This window comes from Oryx dammah, unplaced genomic scaffold (assembly GCF_014754425.2).
Source record: "Oryx dammah isolate SB20612 unplaced genomic scaffold, SCBI_Odam_1.1 HiC_scaffold_20, whole genome shotgun sequence".
In the NCBI taxonomy this organism is placed as follows: domain Eukaryota; kingdom Metazoa; phylum Chordata; class Mammalia; order Artiodactyla; family Bovidae; genus Oryx; species Oryx dammah.
Genome location: NW_024070204.1, coordinates 35274795 through 35298412, shown reverse-complemented (window position 1 = coordinate 35298412; position 23618 = coordinate 35274795). Strand labels below are relative to the sequence as shown.

Here is a 23618-nt window from a genome sequence, read left to right as displayed (position 1 = left end):
GCACACACGCACGCAACCCATGAACAGATGGACAACTACTCCCGAAAGAATTCTAAGGTTATTAAAGCCCGGATCTCAGCGTAAGAAATAAAAAGCACAAACAAAAAGCACCAGTCAGCTCCTCTCTGAACAAGTCACTCTTCCATGAGAAAGAACTCTGAGAAAAAAGTACTGCCTCATGTTACACACATTTACTCCCGATGGTGGCCTCACAGAGGTCCCTTTACCTCACAGAGAATCAAAGGAAAGAGAAAGAGAGGAGGGGCTTCTTTATAGGGATTGGCTGTGAAGTGGGAACAAAAAGGAGGGCTGATGGAAGAATGGGTTGGAGGAAATATTTCTGCTATGGTGCCAGAACTGCATGGGACGCTAGTAGCTAGGTGCTGAGGCGGGGGGCGGGGGGGATATATATATAGCTTCCCAGGTGGCCCAGTGGTAAAGAAACCACTTGCCAAAGCAGAAGACTCAGGTTCGATCCCTGGGTTGGGAAGATCCCCTGAAGGAGGAAATGGCAACCTGCTCCAGTATTCTTGCTTGAAAAATCTCATGGACAGAGAAGCTTGGCTGGCTACAGTCCACAGGGTCACAAAGAGTCAGACACAACTGAGAGATTGAGTACACACACTCACATAATCTCCCTCGTGATATTGGTGGCTCCAGTTTTCATCCAGAAGCAAGGCAATCTAGATCAGCCTCCTGGAGGAGTAGGGTTAGTTGGAAAGGAAGGGGGGTGTCCAGAAAAGCTGAGTCCCCCAAATTACATGCCCCGTGAAAGGGACTTGATGAGAGCTTCGAGTAAGGATGTAAGCAAACTCTTGTAAATATCAGGTTATTCTGGGTATGTGGGGGAAGTAGAACAAGATGACCCGGGACCCATGCTTGATCCTCTAGCCATTCAGTATCACACTGGTAGCAGCAGAAACCACCTGGAGGTGCCCATATTCCCCACCATCAACCCCCAAGGCACGGTGCCCTTGAGCTATATCTGCTCCGTTCCTCCAGGTTTTTGTTTTGCTGAGTTTCCCTGGATCTTTGTTTGAGTCCACTTCGGGAGAGAAATATTGGGGGGAAAGGTGGAAAGGAAAAGATTACAGACCTGCATCTCCCCCGAAAATGACTGTGAACCCCAGTTCTCCAGGGGAAAATCTTCGACTCTGACCTTGTCCCACTGACCCTGAGACCTCAGGCAGCTGGAAAGAGAAAAGGCAGGGGAGCCCTCAGCTCTCTCTGTATGCCAGAGTTAAGCTCACACTGTGAGATACAAATCTGCTTGTGGGAACACACGTGGCTTGACGCATGCTGGTCCCAGCAGATGTGTCTTGTCTGGATTTTCCTTTCCCTCCCTCCTGCCCCACATCAGAGGCTCAGCCGTCCTCTCTGCACATGCTGCTGAGAGACCGGGTAAGGGAAGTGCTGGAGATCACTCAGGAGGTCTGGGTACTAGTTCCAGGCTCAGCTTCTGATGTTAACTTGGGGCAAGTCCCTGAGTCATGCTCAACCCAGCTGTAAAGTGAGGGCGTTTCAATTCCTGCCAGGTCTGTGATTTGAATGTGGGAGCCCCATGGGAGCCCCCCTAGTTCATCCAGGAGGAGGACACCCTCTCTGAAGGGATGCACATCTCTGCTAATCAGGCCATTAAGGACTCCTTTCTGCTCCTAAATATCAGAGACTTTAATTCCCATTGCCCTGCTTGCTAGTTGAGTGACCCTGGTTAAGACATTTAATTTCTTTCTCTAAGCCACAACTTCCTCTCCAGTTAAACAAGGATAACAATGGTACCCACCTCACAGACCCGCTGGGTTGATTAAATAAGGCGTTATGTGTCAAGCTCTTTGGAAAGAGCAGCAAGCACTTAATCAGTGTTATTATTATTTAATATGACTCCACCTGCACACCGTCCTTTCTTCTGAGTCTCGGCAAGTGCCGAGGTTTCGTTACTGACACTAATAACAGAGGAGTAGCTATCTTGGGGTGGAGGGAAAGGTTGCCTATCTTAGACCCAAATGAAACTCAAAACTGAGTTTCCAGCTGCCTAGGTTTTCTCTTTCTCACCAGAATTAGATGGGGGTGGGGAATTCTCAGGTGGATTTTGAATCCAAGACTTCAACAAAGCCGTACTTGTCAAAGATAGATTTAGGAGTGTGAGGAGAAAGACAGGGCCATTCAAATAAAACAGGACTGTTCCAGTATGCCTTAGGTGGCAGCCATGCTACCTTCAAAGTACTGAACACAAATCAATTTCTATTGAGGAAACAAGGTACAAAGAAACTCCCACACGGCTACTCGCAGGATTTGCTGGTGTCTCGGGAAGATTATAAATTAGCTGGTTGCTGTTCACATCAGAGCCAAGTGGGGCACATTCACTTTTTAATCTGGACCAATTTTCCGGATCAAAAACCAGTCTTTCCAAGGGATGTAAATGAGCCCAGGAGGATATTTTCCCCCAAAGTTTATGAAGTAGCTGTCATTTTAATCTGAACAGCCTTCCAACCTGAAAGCCAGTGTCTGGATAAAATTATAAAATAATGAAAAACTCTCCTAGGCTGAACCTAGTCCAAACACTCCTTCTACCTCCAGTTTGATATGTTTAATGTGCCAAAATATCTAAAAGGTAGAGTTTCCGCTATCAAAACCCTATCTATGCTTCACATAAAACCAAAGAGACCAACACAGCATATTCATGGCATGAATAACAGAATGAGACCCTGGATGAACCAGGTAGGAAATATTTTTAGGAGAGGAACTATAGAAAATAAGAAAGGAAATATGGTGAACCATATGAGCAGTTTTACACAGCAGGCTTTTGTGCAATACTTTTTTTTAAAAAAAAATCTGATTAAATGAATTGAAATCTATCCTTAAAAGAACATTACATACACTGCTCATGCTAAAGAACTACAGCTATAACTATGCATTGTACAAAAAATTGTGACTAGATGGTTTTATGTAAATAAATCCACAGAAGGGAGTTGATCACAATCTGCATATCTTAAGGAGGGAAGTTAGGAAGAATTCTTTCATTGAAACGCTTTAAGATATGTGTCTGTGTGCATTATGAAGAGAAACAACATAATGTAATATCACCTGGGGCTGTTGCTGTTTTCTCCAAAGTCAATGATCAGTAGGAATAGAATAGCTCATAATTTAAGCGCGCTTCAGATAATAATAACAACTATAAATTTCAAAGCAGGTAGCAAAGTGTAGGTGATGACTGCTACAGCTTGAAGGGTGAAGGTGTCTTCCAAAACTGAAAAGCAACAAGTCATATTTCCAAGTAGAGATTCTTGAGCAGTGCAAATATTTAAGCAGTTATACAGGAATCTGCCAAGATTATTTTCTTTGCCTGGTGGCTCAGTGGTAAAAGGATCCGCCTCCCAATGCAGGAGATGTGGATTCAATCCCTGGGTTGGGAAGATCCCCTGGAGAACAAAATGGCAACCCACTCCAGTATTTTTGCCTGAAAAAGCCCATGGACAGAGAGAGAGGAGCCTGATGGGCTACAGTCCTTGGGTCTCAAAGAGTAAGACACAACTTCGCCAGTAAAATGTAGCAAAATTTTCCTGGTTTCGGAAAAAATTATTTCTGAAGACAAACTGCACTTTCTGCAAAGTTCTGCAGACTGCATTCAAATAAAGTTATACTGTTTCCATTGTTCATAAGATATAATTAATCCCATAAGACAACACCCTCCTTACAAAGTAAACTAAGAAAAAACAGATTTTTCAGAATTCTAAATATAACCTCAGCGAAGAGGAATAAAAATCATTAGAGAAACAATGTTAAGAACTTTCTTGCTTAGAATGTTCTACTTTGAGTAATCTCACCACAGGGCCAAACCAAAGTAGACAAAAACAAGATTTTTTACCTGTGTAACTAGAGGAAATGCAAGCTACTGTGTTTCAAGTTCTCTCCAGTTCACTGTAATAGCTCATGAAGCTATCTATGTTTGTTTAAATCGCAAAGACAGGAGCTCAAACCACAGCATAAAATTAAACCACTGGGCGCTCCTTTCTGAGAAAACAGCCCGAGTGGAAGAAGCCCCTAACATCTGAAGCCACATCCCGACACAGGGCGTGGGAAGGACCGGAGACGGGCACAGGGCACAACAGGCAAATCTTCAGACACTCAACAGGAAATGGCTGGGCTCTGGACAGTATGAATTCAATAAGCTGTTTAGAGACACAGGAGGAGCCGTTTGACTTTTCCTGCACAGTTGCAATCCTTCTAATTGAGACAGTGTGATCGCTGCCACAACTCTCAGCTCTCTGCGGTCAAATACAGAGCCCTCCACCTCTACTGTGTCTGGAAAAGAGATCCTTCTATCAACAAACAAATATCCCTGGAACCGCCTGGGATGGAAAGGGGAGGGCGAGGTTCGCGTCTCTTCTAGGCTCTGGGCAGAGAAGAACCCAGTTAAGTGCGGTGGATCAGGGGTGAGAGAGAAGGTACGTCGCCAGCTTCGCGTCCTCGCTGGGGACGGAGACCAGGGCGCTCCGGGCGCGGTGCTCCCGGGAGCACTGACAGCATTACCTTGTTTTCTGAGCGCTGATCTGAGCGGCGCAGCGCCGGGTCCGAGGCTGGAAGCCAGGAGCAGGAGCCGGAGCAGGACTCCTCGGATTAAATCCATTTCACCGCGGGCGCCTGCAAAGTTTCACCAAGTCCCGGGCGCACACGGAAAGGGCGTCTCCTGGGAAACGTAGGGGACGCGGCCTCCGCGGAGCCCCTGACCTGGGTGAGCGGGCCAAGGGCTGAGGGAACTGGACCAGGAGGCGTCCAAACAGGCAGGACTGCAGCCGGGAGGTCGGCGTGCTGGAGTGAAGCCGGCTGCGAGCGGCAGGGCTTTTCGGAGCGGGGCGGGGGGGTAGGGGGGCGGCTGAGGAAGCCGACAGGGAGGGACTGGCTGGCCGCCGGAGGGAGGGAGAAAGGCTCGACCCGCCCGGGGATGGAATTACAATCGAGTGGAAGTGAGAAGGGCAGGCCCTGCGACAACTGACTCTTCGCCCACCGCGGGGGCAGACAGCCCGCCCATCACCCCTCGAGCGACCCCCTGCGCAGCCCTTCCCGGCTGGTGACCTAGATTGGCGCGCTAGGAGGGGCCGACTTCAGCCTCTAGAGACGCAGGGCAGGATTTAGGTGATTGCGAGCCCAGGACCCTCTGCCTTGGTTCTGATTCTGAAATCTTGGGGGGCCTCCCCGCCCTTCCCTAGTAAACTCTCCTCGGGCCGCGCCCCTCTGGGTGGCTTCCACCTTCCGTGGGCACTTTTCCCAACACCTCCAAAGGTGGCTCTAGCCGCTCCACCGCCCTCGGGTAAGGGGCGTAGCAGGGGGCAGGGGCGAGGGTCTGAGGTTTGCAGTGCGGGAGGCTAGGAGGAAGAGGGGGCGGGGCCGGCCGGGACCCAGGCGCTAAGAAGATAAATGGGATTTAAGGCGCGCTTACGGAGAGCTGAAGCCGGTCACTCTGTTGGAAACGCCGAGTGGAGATTAGGGCCCGGCGCGGGGAAGTGGGGTGCCCTCCCGGTAGAGGAAGGCAACCGGAGACCCTCCAGGGGAGGAGATGAAGCTTTAGGTTAAGCCCGGCTTTGGGGGTAAGAAAGCGAGCTCGAGCTCCCGGGTAGACGGGGAAGACACGGCTGGGAGGGGGGCGCGCGCCAGCCAGGCTGGACCTGGAGGCCAACAGGGGGTCCTGGCCACTGATCCTAGGACCAGGGTCCCCAGATCGGCTCCCTATTTCCGAAAAATACCCTTTCTCCTCCGTATTTGCTGCGGAGAACTCAGGAAAAAGCGCCTGTTGCCGGATTTCCAGGTGGCGAGAGGAGACGCCGTGACTCCAGTCCTGTTGCACAGCCGCGTGCTGATTTTCGAGCCAAAGAGAAGGCGGATACAATAAATAAACCAAGAGGGAACAAACCTGGAGGAAACTGGCTTCGCCAGTTCCTGGGGGAAGATCAAAGGCCCTAGGAAGTACCCCGCAGAGGAAGCCTGGGTGGCTGACCTGGGGGACTCCGGGCCGGCCCCGCCCCACCGAGCCGCGCCCGGGAGGCTCCTGGGGTCCAGGCCCCTCATTGTTAACCTGGCTTCAGGGAACCGGAGGGAACGATGTTACCTATCTCCCTTCGCCTCCTCCCCTCAAAGATTGCTACTATTCTTTTAGGAGGGAAGTATCTATTCCCTGGCTAGAGGGTTTGTAATGGGCCGGATCTGGTTTATTAGCAAAGCTGAGAATACGTTCGCTTCTGTTTTGGCGTTCTCAAGTGTACTACTATCCCTAAAGAAATTCAAAGTCTACTCCGACTTGAGTCATTGGAAGTCTTAGATGTGACACCAGAGTTTGTCCTTTTACACGGAGCTGGAGGGGAAAATTCGTACAGACTGCGCCCTTCACTTTGAAGGTGATACTAAATGTATGTCTGGTAGCCAGGCAATGCGTCTGCCCCCCAAGGCTGCTAGTCTCAAAGGTAGCAGAATCTTAAGATTAGAGGTCATCTAGGCCCTGCCTCCATTCCACTCAGGAATCTGTCGCCAGCATCTTTGCCTTTAGCTCCACCTGTGATAAAGAGCGCCTACCTTACCACCAGCCGAGAAGGTGCTGGACCTAAGGTGACACCCAGAACCAAATAACTGTTACCCTGAAGTTATCTCCCATGTTGGTTTTGCTCTTTGCCACTTAAAAGTTATTCTCCCTGATGTAAAAATTGGAAGTAATATTAACCATTAATATTATGGCTAGCATTTATATATCTCCTACCATGTACCAGACCCTCTTTAAAAGACTGTTTAATCCCACTGTCAGCCATACCAGCTAGGTATTGTTATTAGTATTATCCCCATTTGACAGATGAGAAAGCTGAAACATGTAAAAGTTAACTGCGTTCATGCTTAGTCGTGTCCCACTCTTGCTACCCCATGGACTGACTGTAGTCTGCCAGGCTCCTCTGTCCATGGAATTTTTCAGTCATGAGTACTGGAATGGGATGCCATTTCCTCCTTCAAACCATCTTCCTGACCCAGGGATTGAACCTGCATCCCCTGTGTCTCCTGCATTGGCAGTAAATTCTTTACCATTGAGCCACCTGGAAAACCCATAAAAGTTAAGTGACCCGCTCTAAATCATTCAACTTCTGAGAATCAGAGCTTCAGTTGAATCCAGGTGGTCTGGTTCCAGAGTCCAGACTTTGAAGAAGACAGGTGCAGGCAGACACAGCAGTAGACCAAAAATCCTGAGATCCACGTGTTTAATATTAGGCTCTACTTGTAGTGTATCTTGGCAGAATAAAGGGGCCAGATGCAGTCATTGCCATGTCCCAGGGCTTGCTTTCTCTTTATTATCCAATTAAGCGGCACCATCTAATCCAAGTCTCTTTTTCTCTGAAAGTTCCTTTTCTCTTTAAAAAAAAGTTTTTATTGGAGTACAGTTGCTTTACAACATTGTGTTCATTTCTACTGTACAGCAAAGTGAATTAGCTATATGTATGCATATATGCCCTCTTTTCAGATTTCCTTCCCATTTAGATCACCACAGAGAATTGAGTAGGGTTCCCTGTACTATACAGTAGGTTTGAATGTCTCTTTTCAAAAATCTATACACATTGTACATTGTGAATTTTGCAAGGCTGTTTCAGCCTTCCTGCTGACATTCTCAACAAGCACCTATATACCTCCTCACCCTTGGCCTTTCCATCCTCTGCAGCTGGACGTGGGTGATCAGGAAGCTGCCTTGGTTCTATCAGAATCCCCTTTGTTTCTTTTTTGCTGGGATTATCTTTGGTTATATTGTTATATTTTAGTTTTGAGGGCCTCTAATAGCTCCAGATTCTCAGGCCATGGAGATAAGACCTTACTTCTTGGGATCTGCTTGTTACAAATCTAGGGCACATGTTAGACCCAACTTCTTCCCTTCACTTGTCAAATTACATCCCTTAAGGTTTTCTTTTCTTCTAGTCCAGTTTACAGCACTTATAAATCTGATTAAAGACAAATGGAACACTTGTCTTTGACTCTCTTCCTGCCTTCTGGGAGGAGGGGAGCTAAAGAGGGCAAAGAGGCTTTGAATGTTTCATTAAAAAAAAAAAAAGCTGTGCAAATTCACTTGAGGTCTAAACTCAATTAATAAGGTCACCAGCAGAAGAGTGACCTGCCTGCTTTGCTCAATATCATGGGAGAAGAGTATGATCTTCCCTCCATGGAGTGGATATGAGGCTGTTAGAAGAAAGTAAAGGCAAAGTTATCAATTATAGGATGTTTAGGAAGTCCATGAATGAGAGTGAGAAATAGACAGCAGCAAAGGAGCAGCTTTGGATTTAATTAATTTTTTGAATAGGTTGTATGTACATATAATATTTGAAATGTGCATCAAGTGGAGTAAACGGTGAAAAGTAACTTTCTTTTTACCCTCTCCTGTGTCATAAGCAATAAATATTAAGACTTTCTTGTGTGTCCTTCTACAGTTATTTTATGAACATACAAGCAAATATATATATATATATACACACACACATATATATATATACTTAACACAAACAGACGCATCTTGTACATATGTTTTAACCTGAAGTGCTAGTCTCTCAGTAGTGTCCAACTCTTTGCAACCCCATGGACTGTAGCCCACCAGGCTCCTCTGTCCATGGGATTTCCCAGGAAAGAATACTGAAGTGGGTTGCCATTTCCTTCTCCAAGGGATCTTCCCGACCCAAGGATCAAAGCCGGGTCTCCCACATTGCAGGCTGATTCTTTACTGTCTGAACCACCAGGGAACCCCAAAGTGAAAGTGTTAGTCACTCAGTTGTGTTCAACTCTTTGTGACCCCATGGACTGCCAGGCTCTTCTGTCCATGGAATTCTCCAGGCAAGAATACTGGAATGGGTTGCTATGTCTTCCTCCAGGGGATCTTCCCAATCCAGGGATCAAACCTGGGTCTCCTGCATTGCAGGCAGATTCTTTACCATCTGAACCACAAGGGAAGCCCTTTTAACCTGAAGTTCCTTCCAAATTAGCAGATACAGATCTGCCTCCCTCTTACTAACTGCTGAATAATATTCTATTGTATGACGTACAACAATCTTTTCTTCCTCCTGTTGATTCCAGTGTTACTATTATAGACAACATTGCAGTGAATGATCTTGAATGTATAACAAGTTCACACATGTTACAATAGATGTGGGGGACATTGCTAGGCCAGCCATTGCTCAGCCAGAGGGTAAGTGCCTTTTCATTTTGATAATTTGGCCAAATTTACTTCTAAGGACGTTTTACAATTTACATTCCCATAAGCAATGCAGGAGCATGACTATTTCCACAAACTTTCACCAACACAGTGTCTTATCAGACTAGAACTATATATCATATAATACATATTACCTGTTTTAAATGACATACAACATGTACAGAAAAATGCACAAACAAGAAGTGTGCCAACTGATGAGTTATAGCAGGGTGAGCACATATATGTAACTACCATCCAGACTTAAGAACTAGAACATGACCGTCAACCCAAGAATCCCTCCTCGCGCTTCATCCGTCCTTGTATATACTTTTGAAGAAGAAGAATGAAGAGAGTTCACACTTCCCTTTCACTTTTCCTTAAAATACACAAATAAAAATAGATCAGCAAAAAGTGTCAACACTCCCCATCCTCAAAATGAAGCAAGCATTAACTGAAGTGTGATCCCACTATGTGCTAGGTTCTGTGCTGAGAAAAGAATGACTTATAGGAAAGAAAAGACAACAGTATCTTCCACACTCAAAAAGACTGGGGTTTTGTTGCGAGAAGACAGTGCATACAAAACAGAGCCAAGGAAGCAACAGATGAGAGTGAACACGCTGTTGGTATGTCAGGAGAGGAAGATCCTGGATTTCAAATGGTAAACTATGTAATCATATACTATAAAATACAGCACTCCGCATCACAAATGTTTAAACAGTGCTTGCATACATAACAGGATTCACCAGAGACAGGACTGGAGTCGCCAGGATATCTTACCTGGTATTCCCAAATCTGTGGACAAAATAAGATGCAGAACAGAGTGCCAGGGTTAATTGAGCCTGAGAAGGGGACTGGGGAGTCTGGGATACTGTTTTTACTTCTTATGTTGTAAACATTGTAATGTCTTTGTGTGTACGCTAAGTCGCTTCAGTTGTGTCCAACTCTTTGCAATCCTATGGACCATAGCCCCCAGGCTCCTCTGTCCATGGGATTCTCCAGGTAAGAATACTAGAGTGGGTTGCCATGCCCTCCTCCAGGGGATCTTCCCAACCCAGGGATCCTGACCCAGACGGGTTCTTTATTACTAGCACCACCTGGGGTAGCCCAGGAATGTCTTTATTTGGGTTAAAAAGAAAGAATGAATGGATTTTAAAAGAACATAGGGCAGCCTACTTGGAGTATCTGGTGGGAGAGGAGGAATGGCAGGGACTGAGAAACGAAGAGGCTCCAGGCATCTTTCTTAGGAGAGAAGTCTGAGACAGGCAGGCTGTTCAGAGGAGGGTGGGACAGGAAAGGCAGCCCTAATGGGTCATGTGATTCTATCTGGTGCAGCCAGATTTAATGTAAGAAAGAGAACAGGAGTTACTCTCTTCTTGGAAATGCAGGGAATCCCCCCAACCCCAGCCCCACACACATGTTAAAGACGTTGGGGTCTCCAGAGCTGTGTGGTCACCAGTGACCACACACACAGAACACAACAAAATGCCGGAGCCCCGAAGTGGCCGCAGGCAACTGCTCAGCAGACTAACGGACAGCTATTTCAAGAGTCAGCATGCAACTTCAAAAGGCAGGGCTTGTTTGTGAAATGACATGATCTCAAGAAAATCTCGGTGGACTAGAGGTCAGGAGACCTGCCCTCTGGCTCTAGCCCTGTCTGAAACAGTCAATGGGACTTTGGTGATTCAGCCGACCTCTTTAGACCTTGTTTTTCTCCTCTTATCAAATGAGGGTATTGGATGAGAAGACGTTTGTCCTTGTCCTGGGGCTCAACGTTTCAGAATCCACAGAAGAACCTCTTTACTTTTCCAGGATAGACAGATGTCAGTACTTAGAAACAACAAGAACTCTTGTAAAAAGTTTATTCTCAGAAAAACTTGATGAAGTTGGAAAGCAGGGTCTCTTGTGAAAGAAAGAAAGAGGGAAGGAGGAAGGGAGGGAGGGAAAGACAAGATAAAATGCAACATTTAATACACACACAGCAGGACAAAAGCCTTTGAGAAGGCTTAGGGTGCAGACCCAGAGTTTCTAAGCAAGTCATCTCCAGTCTACCCAGACAGAGGGAATAGAGAGTTGGGAAAAGGGAGGTGGTAGGGGAGACTCCTCTAGAGAGGTGGGCGTAGGAAGCAGAGGAAGCCAGGCTCAGTTTCAGGGTCATTTAATGACAGTGCAAGTAAAAGCAGATTTTCTGATGCCAAAAAAAAACCTGTGGAAAAAAGCAGAATGCCAGTTTTTCCATCTGAGTTTGATTATATTTGTATTTGGGTGTTTCTTGAAGGAGGAAGTGAGGAGGAGGGGACTGGAGGTTTGAAGATACAATCTGATGTCACCACATGGGACAACTCAAGGAGGTGCAAAACAGCTGAAGAAGGGGAGACTTGGCTTGTTCCCAGCCCCTGGGGAGGAGAGGTGCGAGAGGAAAAGATTCAAGTCAGAGAAGAAATTGTGTGGCCTGTCAAGATGGCAGCACGGCTTCAAGGAAGGAGAAATGGGATAGTCTCAAAGGAAATTCTAAAAAAACAAGACCGAATGGCTTAGATCCGTGTTTAAGTTATTTGTCAATATAAAGAAAGATCAGTGGTGAAGGATGAGGGAGAAATTATCCTTGCTTTTCTCCCCTGTGCAATGGAATGTAGGCAAGAAGCAAGACTAGTCGCATCCAACTCTTTGTGACCGCATGGACTGTGACCCACCAGACTCCTCTGTCCATGGGATTCTCTAGGCAAGAATACTGGAGAGGGTCACCATTTCCTCCTCCTCGGGATCTTCCCAACCCAGGGATGAAACCCACATCTCTTACGTCTCCTGCACTGGCAACAGATTCTTTACTACTCGTGCCACCTGGGGAGCCGATGGGATGTACAGCCTACTTCAAAGGCTGTGACCATCAGATGGGATGACCCAGGGCACTGTAGATACCATACCCTTGGCATTCATTAAATGTCGGCTTTCTTTCACTGCATCACTCATGTTTATCACAGAGACAGGCTAAGTCCTCTCCAGAGTTAAATTCCAGAACCACTAATGAATTATTGCTAGGATGGCAAATAAGGCTCGAGGCCAGAGATAAAGCTTTGATCTGAACAGTTTCAATGTAAATTGGAAATAAGGGAAAAGTCAAGGTTTGTATTCTGGGACAATGAAAGACAGCTCCAAAAAAGACAATGATATACAAGATAGAGATTCTCTAGGGAAGGAATAATGGCTAGGCCATCAAGATGAATAAAGATACACACAGGATATACTTAACCACTGGTAGCACGCCAATTAGTCCTCTCTGTTCCTGGGAACATTGAGCCCCATTCATATTTTCCTTCAGCTTTAGTGCCTCTTAATTAATCCAGTATGCGTGCTTTCCATGTTCCCTGTCTTCTTTTTTGTTTATTACTTATTATATGTCCCTGGATGAGTCACATTGCCTCCCTGGCAGCAGTTTCCTGGGATGAACTAGAAGGAGCACAAGATCATTCCCAGCTTGGACATTGTTGCATCCATGTTTGGGCAATGTGGCCTCAGACATATCCTCCTCAATTACATCCAGACCCCAACTGCTTATCCTGGGAAATGCTACCATGGTCCTGGTGTCTGAGCTGAAGGATTAGACCAAAGTGGTTGCTGAGTCCAGATGATAGGGGAAAAGACCCAAGAAGCAGATGAAGAATGTCAGATGTTGACTTGCAGGAAGTAGGCAGTCCTCAAGGTATTTATGTGGTGAAAGGAGAGGGATGGCTTTAATTGCGCTTTGGTCCCAGACTCTATGACAATCATGGGTTGAGTTGAAATAACAATAATAACAGCACACAATTCAAGCTGTTCACTTTCACCAGCGTGAAAAGCAGACAGTAGCAACATAGTGACTTTCATTTGAAAATGTAAGAAACTGTCCCCATATATCCTCACCCATGCAGGTGTACACATGGGCCCTTCTCAAAAAGTAGAGAGCTCTATGTAAGGAAATTAGGACAAAGAAGAAACCCAGAAGTCAAGGAAACAAATTGGGAGAGAAGAAAGGAACAGAAGTGGAAGATACTGATATCAAGAACATTCTCACGTATATTCTCAAATATACTGAATTAGTTCATAAGGTTAATAGCATAATTTCACATTTTAACAGTTTCCCAGCCTAGAATACTGGAGTGGGGTGCTATTTCCTAATCCAGGGGATATTCCTGACGTAGGGATGGAACCTATGTCCCTTGTGTCTCCTGCATTGTCAGACAGATTTCTTTACCACTAGCACCACCTGCGAAGCCCGATGACCAGCAAAGTATATGTGTGTGCTTACTTGCTCAGTCATGTCTGACTCTTTGTGACCCCGTGGACTGCAGCCCACCAGGCTCTTCTGTCCATGGGGATTGTCCAGGCAAGAATACTGGAGTGAGTTGCCATGCCCTCCTCTAGGGAAGCTTCCTGACCCAAGGATCAAACCCAAGTCTCCCACACTGCAGGCAAATTCTTTACCATCTAAGCTACCAGGGAAGCCCCACCAGTCAAGTAAATAAGAAAATTAGCTGTTCACATATATGACTCTTTACAGATGTGCCCTTCTTTAAGAAATCTGAACATATGTAAAAGATCCCTTTGGGCCACAACTAGGATTTTTTCACATTTAAAAAAATATTTATAAAAGTCACTACACATGGGGGCCATCAGTAGATGAATGGATAAGAAAGCTGTGGTACATATACACAATGGAGTATTACTCAGCCATTAAAAAGAATACATTTGAATCAGTTCTGATGAGATGGATGAAACTGGAGCCGATTATACAGAGTGAAGTGAGCCAGAAAGAAAAACACCAATACAGTATACTAACACATATATATGGAATTTAGGAAGATGGCAATGATGACCCTGTATGCAGGACAGCAAAAAAGACACAGATGTGTATAGCGGACTTTTGGACTCAGAGGGAGAGGGAGAGGATGTGATGATTTGGGAGAATGGCATTGAAACATGTATAATATCATGTAAGAATCGAAATGCCAGTCTATGTCTGATGCAGGATATGACACGCTTGGGGCTGACGTGCGGAGATGACCCAGAGAGATGTTGTGGGGAGGGGGGTGGGAGGGGGGCTCATGTTTGGGAACACATGTACACCTGTGGTGGATTCATGTCAATCTATGCCAAAACCAATACAGAATTGTAAAGTAAAAATTAAAAATAAATAAATAAATTTAAATTAAAAAAAAAAAAAAAAAGTCACTACAGGGAGATTTTCCCAAATGTTTTAGTTGAAAATAGAATAGACAAAGTGTTAACTTCAATTCATATATATTCAAATATAAGAATAAAGCATTATTGAAATGAAAATGTAAGTTAGTAACAAAAAGTAGAATACATGTACCAAAATTGAGATTTTATTTTAAAATTTTTTAAATACAAATGTTGTAGTAGTAGAAGAAAAGAGTTATAATTAGAAAAAATATCCTTCTTAAAATGTTCTCTATCTTCCTCTCTCATGTTTTCTTGGGAAGCCAAACCACGTTTTCCTTAATGGAGAACAGAATTGCTCTAAAATTCTCTATACTTTTCAGGCACCCAAGACACAATCTTCTCTTCCTATAATACTTGCTTAGTCTACAAAGTAAACTTTAATGTTATCTCTAAGAATACTTATTGGGATGTTTAAAGAGCTAGGAATCAAAACTTTAAACCCTTCACACGTCTATAAAGCTAATGTGTCACATTAATGATTAAATAACACGCGTATATGTATGCACAGATTTGAAGGCTATGTAAGCAGGGATGGGGCTTCCAGGTGGCTCAGAGGTAAAGAATCTGCCTGCCACTGCAAGAGATGCAAGAGATGCAGTTTCGATCCCTGGGTTGGGAAGATCCTCTGGAGGAGGGCATGGCAACCCATTACAGTATTCTTGCCTGGGAAATACCATGGAGGAGGAGCCTGGTGAGCTACAGTCCATAGGTCGCAAATAGTTAGGCAACTGAGCAACCGAGCAAGCAGGGATGGGAGGAAGGAGATGCGATGGCATTTCATCCTCAAACATGTATAAAGGAAAGTTTATAAGCTATACATTTTCTGAATTTTATTTTAATATGTGAATGAAACTCATTGGACTGTAGGATATTAGAACTTCTAAATTTATTTATTATTAAGAGTTCATTTTCTGTTATATTTTTATTAATAGTAAATTAAAATGACTATGAGTGATAACTTGAATTTCCTTTTAAAATAATGCTCTCTCTCAAGTCCTCAAAATTTTGACCTGATCATAAATTTAGTCTGTTCAGAATTACTGTTAACATGATTTACACACTGTCAAGCAATAACTAATCTAATGTAGTACTATCAAAATAAAACTGGATAGTTTAAAAGCTAATAAATGTCAACAAAATCATTCTCCCACAAATCTTGCAAAAAAGTAATAAAAGCAGGTTTCAGTTTCCTCAATAGTCATGCCACAAACAAAAGTGCTTATGACTCAAGAGGATTATTGACTGGAGAAAAACAACCAACTGCTTCTGAGGCCAATAAGATTTTGACATCAGCAAAATTTGCCCTAGACCTATTAGACCAAGGACTAGACTGAGGACCCCATATTTAACTGTGGGGGCCCAATAGCTTGGCAGTTATAAAGGTTCTTGCCTCCTTACACCTTCCTCACCTCAGGGACCATGAATGCAGAAGCAAGAAAGACAGACCAGAAACCTGAAGTGGGCTGGCCAAAGGATTTCCTGTTCTCTGCTTGGCCTAGCCCCTTCCTGCCCAGGGCAGTTTAGCTGACCAAGAACTGGTCATGACCAAGAACAAGGCGTGAGGTTTCCTAACTGCTGGTTCCTCCATCCCAGAACAACACTGTGTAAATTGTCATGCTACTAAAGAGTTTGCCATCAATTAGTTAGGATGATTTAAAAAAAAAAAAAAAAACCTATTTCCAGGGAAATTAGGGAATATTTGCATTTCACAGAAAATCAAAGCAGGAATGAAGTAAATGGCCTAAGTTACAAATGGATAGCTCTTGATCAATGGTCCATTCTTGGTTACATGTTAGGCTATTGTGGGGAAACTTCATAAAACACAAATGCCAGAGGTTCAGATTTTATTAGTCCAAGGTGAGACCTCAACATTAGAATTTTTTAAAACTTACCAGGTGATTTTAATATGCAATCGAAGTTAGGAATCTTGATCTAGAATCACTGATCTGTATCCCAAAGCCTGAAGGTGAAGACTTCTGAGCCCTAGGGGACCACCACATGGAAGATGCTTCAGATACAATTTCTCCACTGGATAAGGGGCTGGTCTGGAGCAGCACTTCTCAGACACTAACATGGACACTTCATCTCTTCCAATCTTGTTGTTCTATTGAAAATTCTGATTCAGTAGGTCTGAGTGGCTCCCGAGATTCTTCATTTCTAGCAAGTTCCCAGGTGGTACTTGTGCTTTAGTTCTTGAGTGGCATGGTCAAGATGACCTTGAAGATCTCTCCTCATTCTAATATTCTATGATTCTCTGAATGGAGAGTATTAAGCCTTCAGGGGAATCTTGCAGAGAAAGACCTTTGAATTCACAGGGTCCCACTTTCTTAGCCCTGACGTAATGATGAACAACAGATTTGCCAGTCAGCACAACTCCTTCAATATACACTTGGGAGGAGTCAAGCTGATACAGATCCAATGGAGAAGCAAATACACTAAGGAAACATTTCCAAGCTCAAAGGAGAGTTCACATCAAAGAACTCAGAGGCCTACTCTAAAGCTCTTCTGAGAAGACCTGGTATAAACGTATAAATCCAGGCATAAGAGTATTAAAAATTAGGGACAAAAAATGGACATATGATATTTAAACAAATCAAATTATTCTAGTTTACATTTTATATTTAAAGAATTGTGAAACCATGTTTGAATAAAAAATACTAAGATAAGTATGGTAAATGCATATAGCAAAAAAAAAAAAAAAATCATACTCTGTCATTTAATACATGAGGCTAGGGTGATCTATTCCAAAGTAGTTTTTTAAAATCTTTAAGGAATTCAATAAAATATGTTTATCCACTTGATATCCTTCTTTATCAAATGTTTTGTCTAGAGAGAATACTACCTCTTTGGCTGGTGATTTTCTGGAGAGATTCTCCTCTGCATTGAGACTATGATCAGACAGACACCATCAGAGGATGAAGAAGAGGAAGGAAACTGCAACTGAAATAAAAACAAAACCTAGGTTCAGAAAGAGTGTCCTCACAGAATTTAAGAAGTTAGAAATTGTACAAAACATCAAAAGCCCAATTCCAGGGACTTCTCTGATGGTCCAGTGGTTAAGAATCCACCCTGCAAGGCAGAGGACATGGGTTCAGTCCCTGGCTGGGGTACTAAGATCCCACATGCTGCCAGGCAATTAAGCTTGTGCTCCTCAACTACTGAGCCTGAGTCCTCTGGACCCCACACGCCACAACTAAAGAGTCCATGCACCACAGCAAAAAGATCCCCCATGCCTCAACTAAGACCTGACGCAGCCAAATAAAGAGATAAATAAATAAATATATATATATATTTTAAGCCTGGGGATTCTCTGATGGCTCAGTGGTAAAGAATCTACTTGCCAATGCAGGAGACACAGGTTTGATCCCCGGTCTGGGAAGATCCCACATGTTTCAGAGCAACTAAGCCCGTGCACCACAACTATTGGGCCTGTGGTTTAGAGCCCAGGAACTGCAACTACAGAGACCACATGCTGCAACCTCTGAAGGCCAGGCACCCTAGAGCCTGTGCTCTGCAACAAGAGAAACCAAAGCGATGAGAAACAAGTGCACCGCAGCTAGAGAGCAGCCCCTGCTCGCTGCAACTAGAGGAAAGCCCACACAGCAGCAAAGACCCAGCACAGCCAAAAATAAATAAATAGACTAAATTAGTTTTTAAATAAAGCCCAACTCCAGAATTAATGTAATAACTTCCAGAGTTTTCTAGGATTCTTAAGAGTGGTCTATTGCAGTGGTTTTTAAAGATAGTGCTGGGGACCCTTGAGTAGGGTATCTGAGACCTTCTGGTGGGGTTTATAAGGTTAAAACTATTCCTATAATATTAAGATGCCATTTGCCTTTTTTGACTTGTCTCCTGTCCCGAGAATTTGATGGGGTTTTCAGAGGCTGCATGTCACACATCCTGTGATAATAGACTGACTGCAGAAGCGAAGCAGGTGTGAGCATAACATCTTCTATTAAGTGAAAGTGAAAGTCACTCAGCCGTGTCCGACTCTTTGTAACTCCATGAACTGTAGTCCATGGAATTCTCCAGCCCAGAATACTGGAGTGTGTTGCCATGCCTTATTCCAGGGGATCTTCCCAACCCAGGGATCGAACCCAGGTCTCTCACATTACAGGCAGACTCTTTACCAGCTGAGCCACCAGGGAAGCCCAAGAATACTGGAATGAGTAGTCTATCCCTTCTCCAGTGGATCTTCCTGACCCAGGAATCAAACTGGGTCTCCTGCATTGCAGGTGGATTCTTTACCAGATGAGCTACCAGGGAAGACCCATCTTCTATTAAACTGGATGTTAAAGAGACTTGCAGAAATGTGAAATAAGGCCATTATTCTCAGTGATCTCATGAGGAAGAGATGCTTAGAAGGCAAGGAAAAAATACCTCAAAGGGCACGACCACAACCCTGACCCTCATAAACGTACCCCAGTATCTAAGAAGGGAGGGCTTTTCCTACACCAACAGGATGCACATTCTTCTAAAAGGAGAACCGGACTGAGGAGGGCTCTTTGCTAAACACTTTCTGGAGATATGGAATAATTTAAATTGACCTTAGATCCTGAGACCAGAAAAAGTCAGAACAGAAAAGTCTGAACAGAAAAGTCAGAGTCCATAACCACATTGGGATCCCAGGAAAAGTAGTCAGAATGGGTTGCCTGTGTACATTCTCACCTCCTCTCATGAGAGAATGAACCTCTCTAACTCCTGGAAGTCAAGCCTCAGCAAATGCCTGTCCCTGCCCCCTCCACACCTTGAACCCCTGTGGAAGTTAGCAACTAGCCAAAGGGAGGGGACTTCACTTCTGCCTCTGAAAGTGTGTGTCCACGTAAGAAGGAGGCAAATGAATACATTTAGTTAATTAAACTAAGGGAGAAAGGGAAGTGAAAGTGAAAGTCGAGAAGTCATGTCTGACTCTTTGTGATCCCCATGGACTATAAAGTCCATGGAATTCTCTAGGCCAGAACACTGGAGGGGGTAGCCTTTCCCTTCTCCAGGGAATCTTCCCAACCCAGGGATCGAATCCAGGTTTCCTGCATTGCAGGCTGATTCTTTACCAGCTGAGCCACAAGGGAAGCCCAAACTAAGGGGGAAATTCATCTTAAAGACAAAACTATCAGGATAGAAAAATATTGGCACTTACCAGGAACTATGGAGAGGGGAGGGGCTGGCTACAAGAGGCGCAATGCATTTTGAGAGGATGATGAAATTGTTCTGTATCCTGACTGTGGTTATTCAACTGTAAGTGTTTGTCATCTTTTCTAGAACTGTAAGCTACATGCAGATGATACCTCCATAAACCTAATTCTTCAAATTCCATATCATGTCCTTTCTATTTTAAAATTTGTTCTCTGTATTTCCTTAACATCCTTTCACTGTGAATATTTCCTGAGTGCTTAGTATTTGTCAGGCACAATGCTGAATATTTAATACTATGCTGAACCATTTCAAATTGTCATGTTCACAGGTCAAAAGATGATCAAGTATCAGCTATTTCAGGTGATTAAACCTAATATTTACATCAGCTCTTTGAGACAGATACTATTATTATCTTCATCTTGAGTTTCAGAATAAGGTCAGAATGGTTAAGTGATTTTTCCAAAAACACGTTGAAGGAGTGAGGTTAAAAAAAATTTTTTTTTTTTGGTTAATGGAGAAAAGTAGTGTAACTTAGAGATTCCCCAAGGAAGAAGAAAAGACCTATTCACAATACCATCACCCACAATGACAACATTTTGTTTTATTATCATTATATATTTTTCTAAGCATTCAACAAAAATTATTCTGATGCTTTTTTCTAATAACTAAAGAAGAGAGATGCAGACATAGAATAAATATAGCAGAGCTCTAAATGAAGAGTCTGTCTTTTTTTCAGCCTGTTAGGCATTTTGATAATTGAAAAACAGATTAACATCTAACAGTTTTAATTTTTACAATCCATCTTCTCCTCTCTTCACTTTCTCCCCTGTCATACTAGTCAATGTCATATATTTAAAATGGCGATTGATAATTACCGTGAGTTTCCAGTGCAACAGTAGCACTTAGAAAGAGCCTAAAAATACAGGTATCCACATAACTAATTACCACATTAATTTATCTCCGGAGCCATCTTATCGTTTCCCTCCTATGAGTCATTGATAACCTGCCGTCTTCAGCTGATTCACTGTGTCAGAAATAGACAAAGAGCATTGTAGAGTTAATTCCAGCTGCCACAGAAGCTCAATACACCCCCAAGAAGCTTTTGGGAAAAAAAAAAAAAAGAAACCTTTAAAAGGTCTTTAAAAGTAGTTTTTTATGTTGGGCCCAACAGAGTAATAATGCTTCTTTAAAGATAGCAGGCATGTGGGCCAATCAATATGCCATTAAAACACTGACAGCACTGAAATAGGATTACGTGGTGAAGAAATGGTGAAACCTTTCACTTTTTCATATTCAGCAAGAAGAATTGAGGGAAGTGGCTTTTTTAAATTTATTTTTACCTGAATAGCCTTAGGTCATACAATTTTTTCATCTTGGAGCAGGAAGTTCACCCTCAGTCCACGCAGAACCAAGAGATGAACTTAACTTCATGTTTTTTCTTATAGCATGACTTTAGCCCCAAGTCTGGCCAAGCTTTTTGGTTTGGTGGGAAAAAAAACACAGCTCCTTACCTCATAAAGACTCCTGCCAATGATTGCCCTGTTTCCATTATCGAAGATAGAGGAGCTTAACCAGATGAACTAACAGAGTGATTTGGCTGCACTTACACATTAATTTGAGCTCTGAAACGCCTTCTAAATAGAAGTCAGTGGTCTCAGAGAGATTTTTAAGACTAGAAGTCATTGTATTCCACCCCTAATTTCACAGATAATAAAACAGAGACCTAGAGTGGTTAATTGACTTAAGACCACACAGATGCACAGATAACTCTGGAGTTGAAGATGACCATAAAACCCCAACCTGTAAATCAGATCAGTGGCTTTCTACTCTAGGCAAATCTTAGTATCACTTCAGGGAGTTTTTAAAGATCCTGATGCCCAAGCTGCACTTCAAACTAATTAAATCGGAATCTCTGGAATGGGCCCCAGGCATAAATGTTTTTCACACTTTCCAGGATATCCCCATATTCACTCTCCAAAGGCAGAGAAACTTTGAGTAGATTCTCTCACTACTGTGAGTGTCTGCAAATTATTTTTATGTTTTTATTGCAATGTAATTGCTTTACAATGTCGTGTTTCTGCTGTACCATGAAGTGAGTCAGCTATATATATACACACATATCCCCTCCCTCTTGACCTCCCTCCCACTCTTAACCCCATCCCACCCCTCTAGGTTGTCACCCACCGAGCTGAGTTCCTTGCACTATACAGCAGCTTCCCACTAGCTATCTATTGTATATGCATGTGCGCTCACTCATTTCAGTCATATCCTACTCTTTGTGACCTTATGGACGGGTAGCCCGCCAGGCTCTTCTGTCCACGGGGTTCTCTAGGCAAGAATACTGGAGTGGTTGCCATGCCCTCTTCCAGGGGAATCTTCCCGACCCAGGGGTCCAGTCCACATCTCCTGCATCTCCTGCATTGCAGGCTGATTTTTTACCTGTTGAGTCACCAAGGAAGCCCATTTGTATTATGTGGTAGTATATATATACGTATATATATACCTATATATGTATGTCAATCCTGATCTCCCAATTCATCCCACCCTTCCTTACCTCCCTGTGTACACATGTCCATTCTCTATCTCTGCATATCTATTCCTGCCCTAGAAATAGGTTCATGTGTATAATTTTTTCCAGATTCCACATACATGCATTACTATACAATATTTGTTTTTTTTCTTTCTGACTTACTTCACTCTGTCTGACAGACTCTAAATCCATTCATATCTCTACAAATGACCCAATTTTTTCGTATGACTGAGTAATAGTCCATTGTATGTATGTATCACTTCTTTATCCATTCATCTGTTATTGAACATTTAGGTCATTTCCATGCCCTGGCTATTGTAATCTGTTTTTTCAAAGTCAGCCTTAACAGAATCATTTGGTGTACATGATTTTGAACATACTCCAGGTCAGATTTTGCCCTGTTGATCTTAATGACATGAAATCATTAGTACTATTTTATAAATATTTTTAGCTGCCTTTTGGGTAGTTGATAAGATTATTCTTCCCTGGCTTTTATGATTGAGTGGGGCATGTGACCAGCGCTGGCCAATTGAGTTGTTAGCAAATGTTACTCTGGGTTGAAGCACTTAATTGCTGGTTCAAATCTTCCAAAGCTCTCATTCTCTCTATCACAATGCTCAGTCTTGTTCCACGGAGCTACTTTTCTATAATCCTGGGTTCCAGAGTGAAGTTAACTCTCTCAAGGGGTATATTCTCTGGATGAAAAGTAGACCTTGGTTGTTTTAAACCACTAAGATTTTGCAGTTCCGTGTTGCCACAGGATAAGCTAACCCATCCTGAATGATTGACTACATAGTCCTAAAGTTAATATTATGGGAAAAGTAAATTATCTTTGAAAGTGAAAGTCGCTCAGTCTTGTCCGACTCTTTGCGACCCCATGCACTATACAGTCCATGGAATTCTCCAGGCCAGAATACTGGAATGGGTAGCCATTCCCTTCTCCAAGGGATCTTCCCAACCCAGGGATCAAACCCAGGTCTCCTGCATTGCAAGCAAATTCTTTACCAGATGAGCTATCAGGGAAGTCTTCTCTCCTACAATCAATACTCAAGATTTCATTGTTTTCCCCACTTTTCTATTTCAGGCAGACCATAAATATATAATCTCAAACCCTAACTTTTGAAAGTCTTGTCTTCTTCCCAACATTGACTCTGCTATTTCCAGCATCATCATCAAAAGTCAACTAGAAGCCAACAAAGAAGATTCCCAGATGTTCAGACATGAGAAGCTATCTTTAAGAGATTTGAGTCTTCTCAAAAGAGCATACACAGCAACTTCTCTCTCCTAACATTGCTGCTGTTTTACCATCTACTGGTGGACTCACACCTAAACTCATTTTTGTCTCTTTACATTACTAACTTATTGTTTTAAAGCTGTTTTTAAAAGTCTCCAATGAGGGCTCTTATTGGCTATTAGAAACCATATGGTTATGACTTGTCATCCAAGTCACTAGCAGACAATCTCGATAAGGTCTGGAAAGATACCCTCAAGCTTCCTTTTTGGACTCACACTTTAACATTCTTATTCCTGAACATGATA

General features: G+C 43.4%; 1 protein-coding gene across 1 annotated transcript in view; it reads right to left on the bottom strand.

Moving 5' to 3' along the window:
* EGFLAM (EGF like, fibronectin type III and laminin G domains) overlaps nucleotides 1-4816 on the bottom strand; it is a 189398-nt gene extending 184582 nt beyond the window's left edge. The window contains exon 1 of the mRNA XM_040262359.1: nucleotides 4531-4816. Within this exon, the coding sequence (XP_040118293.1) occupies nucleotides 4531-4627 (97 nt within the window). The 5' untranslated portion in view covers nucleotides 4628-4816. The remainder of the gene's footprint in view (nucleotides 1-4530) is intronic.
* Nucleotides 4817-23618: the final 18802 nt, after the last annotated feature.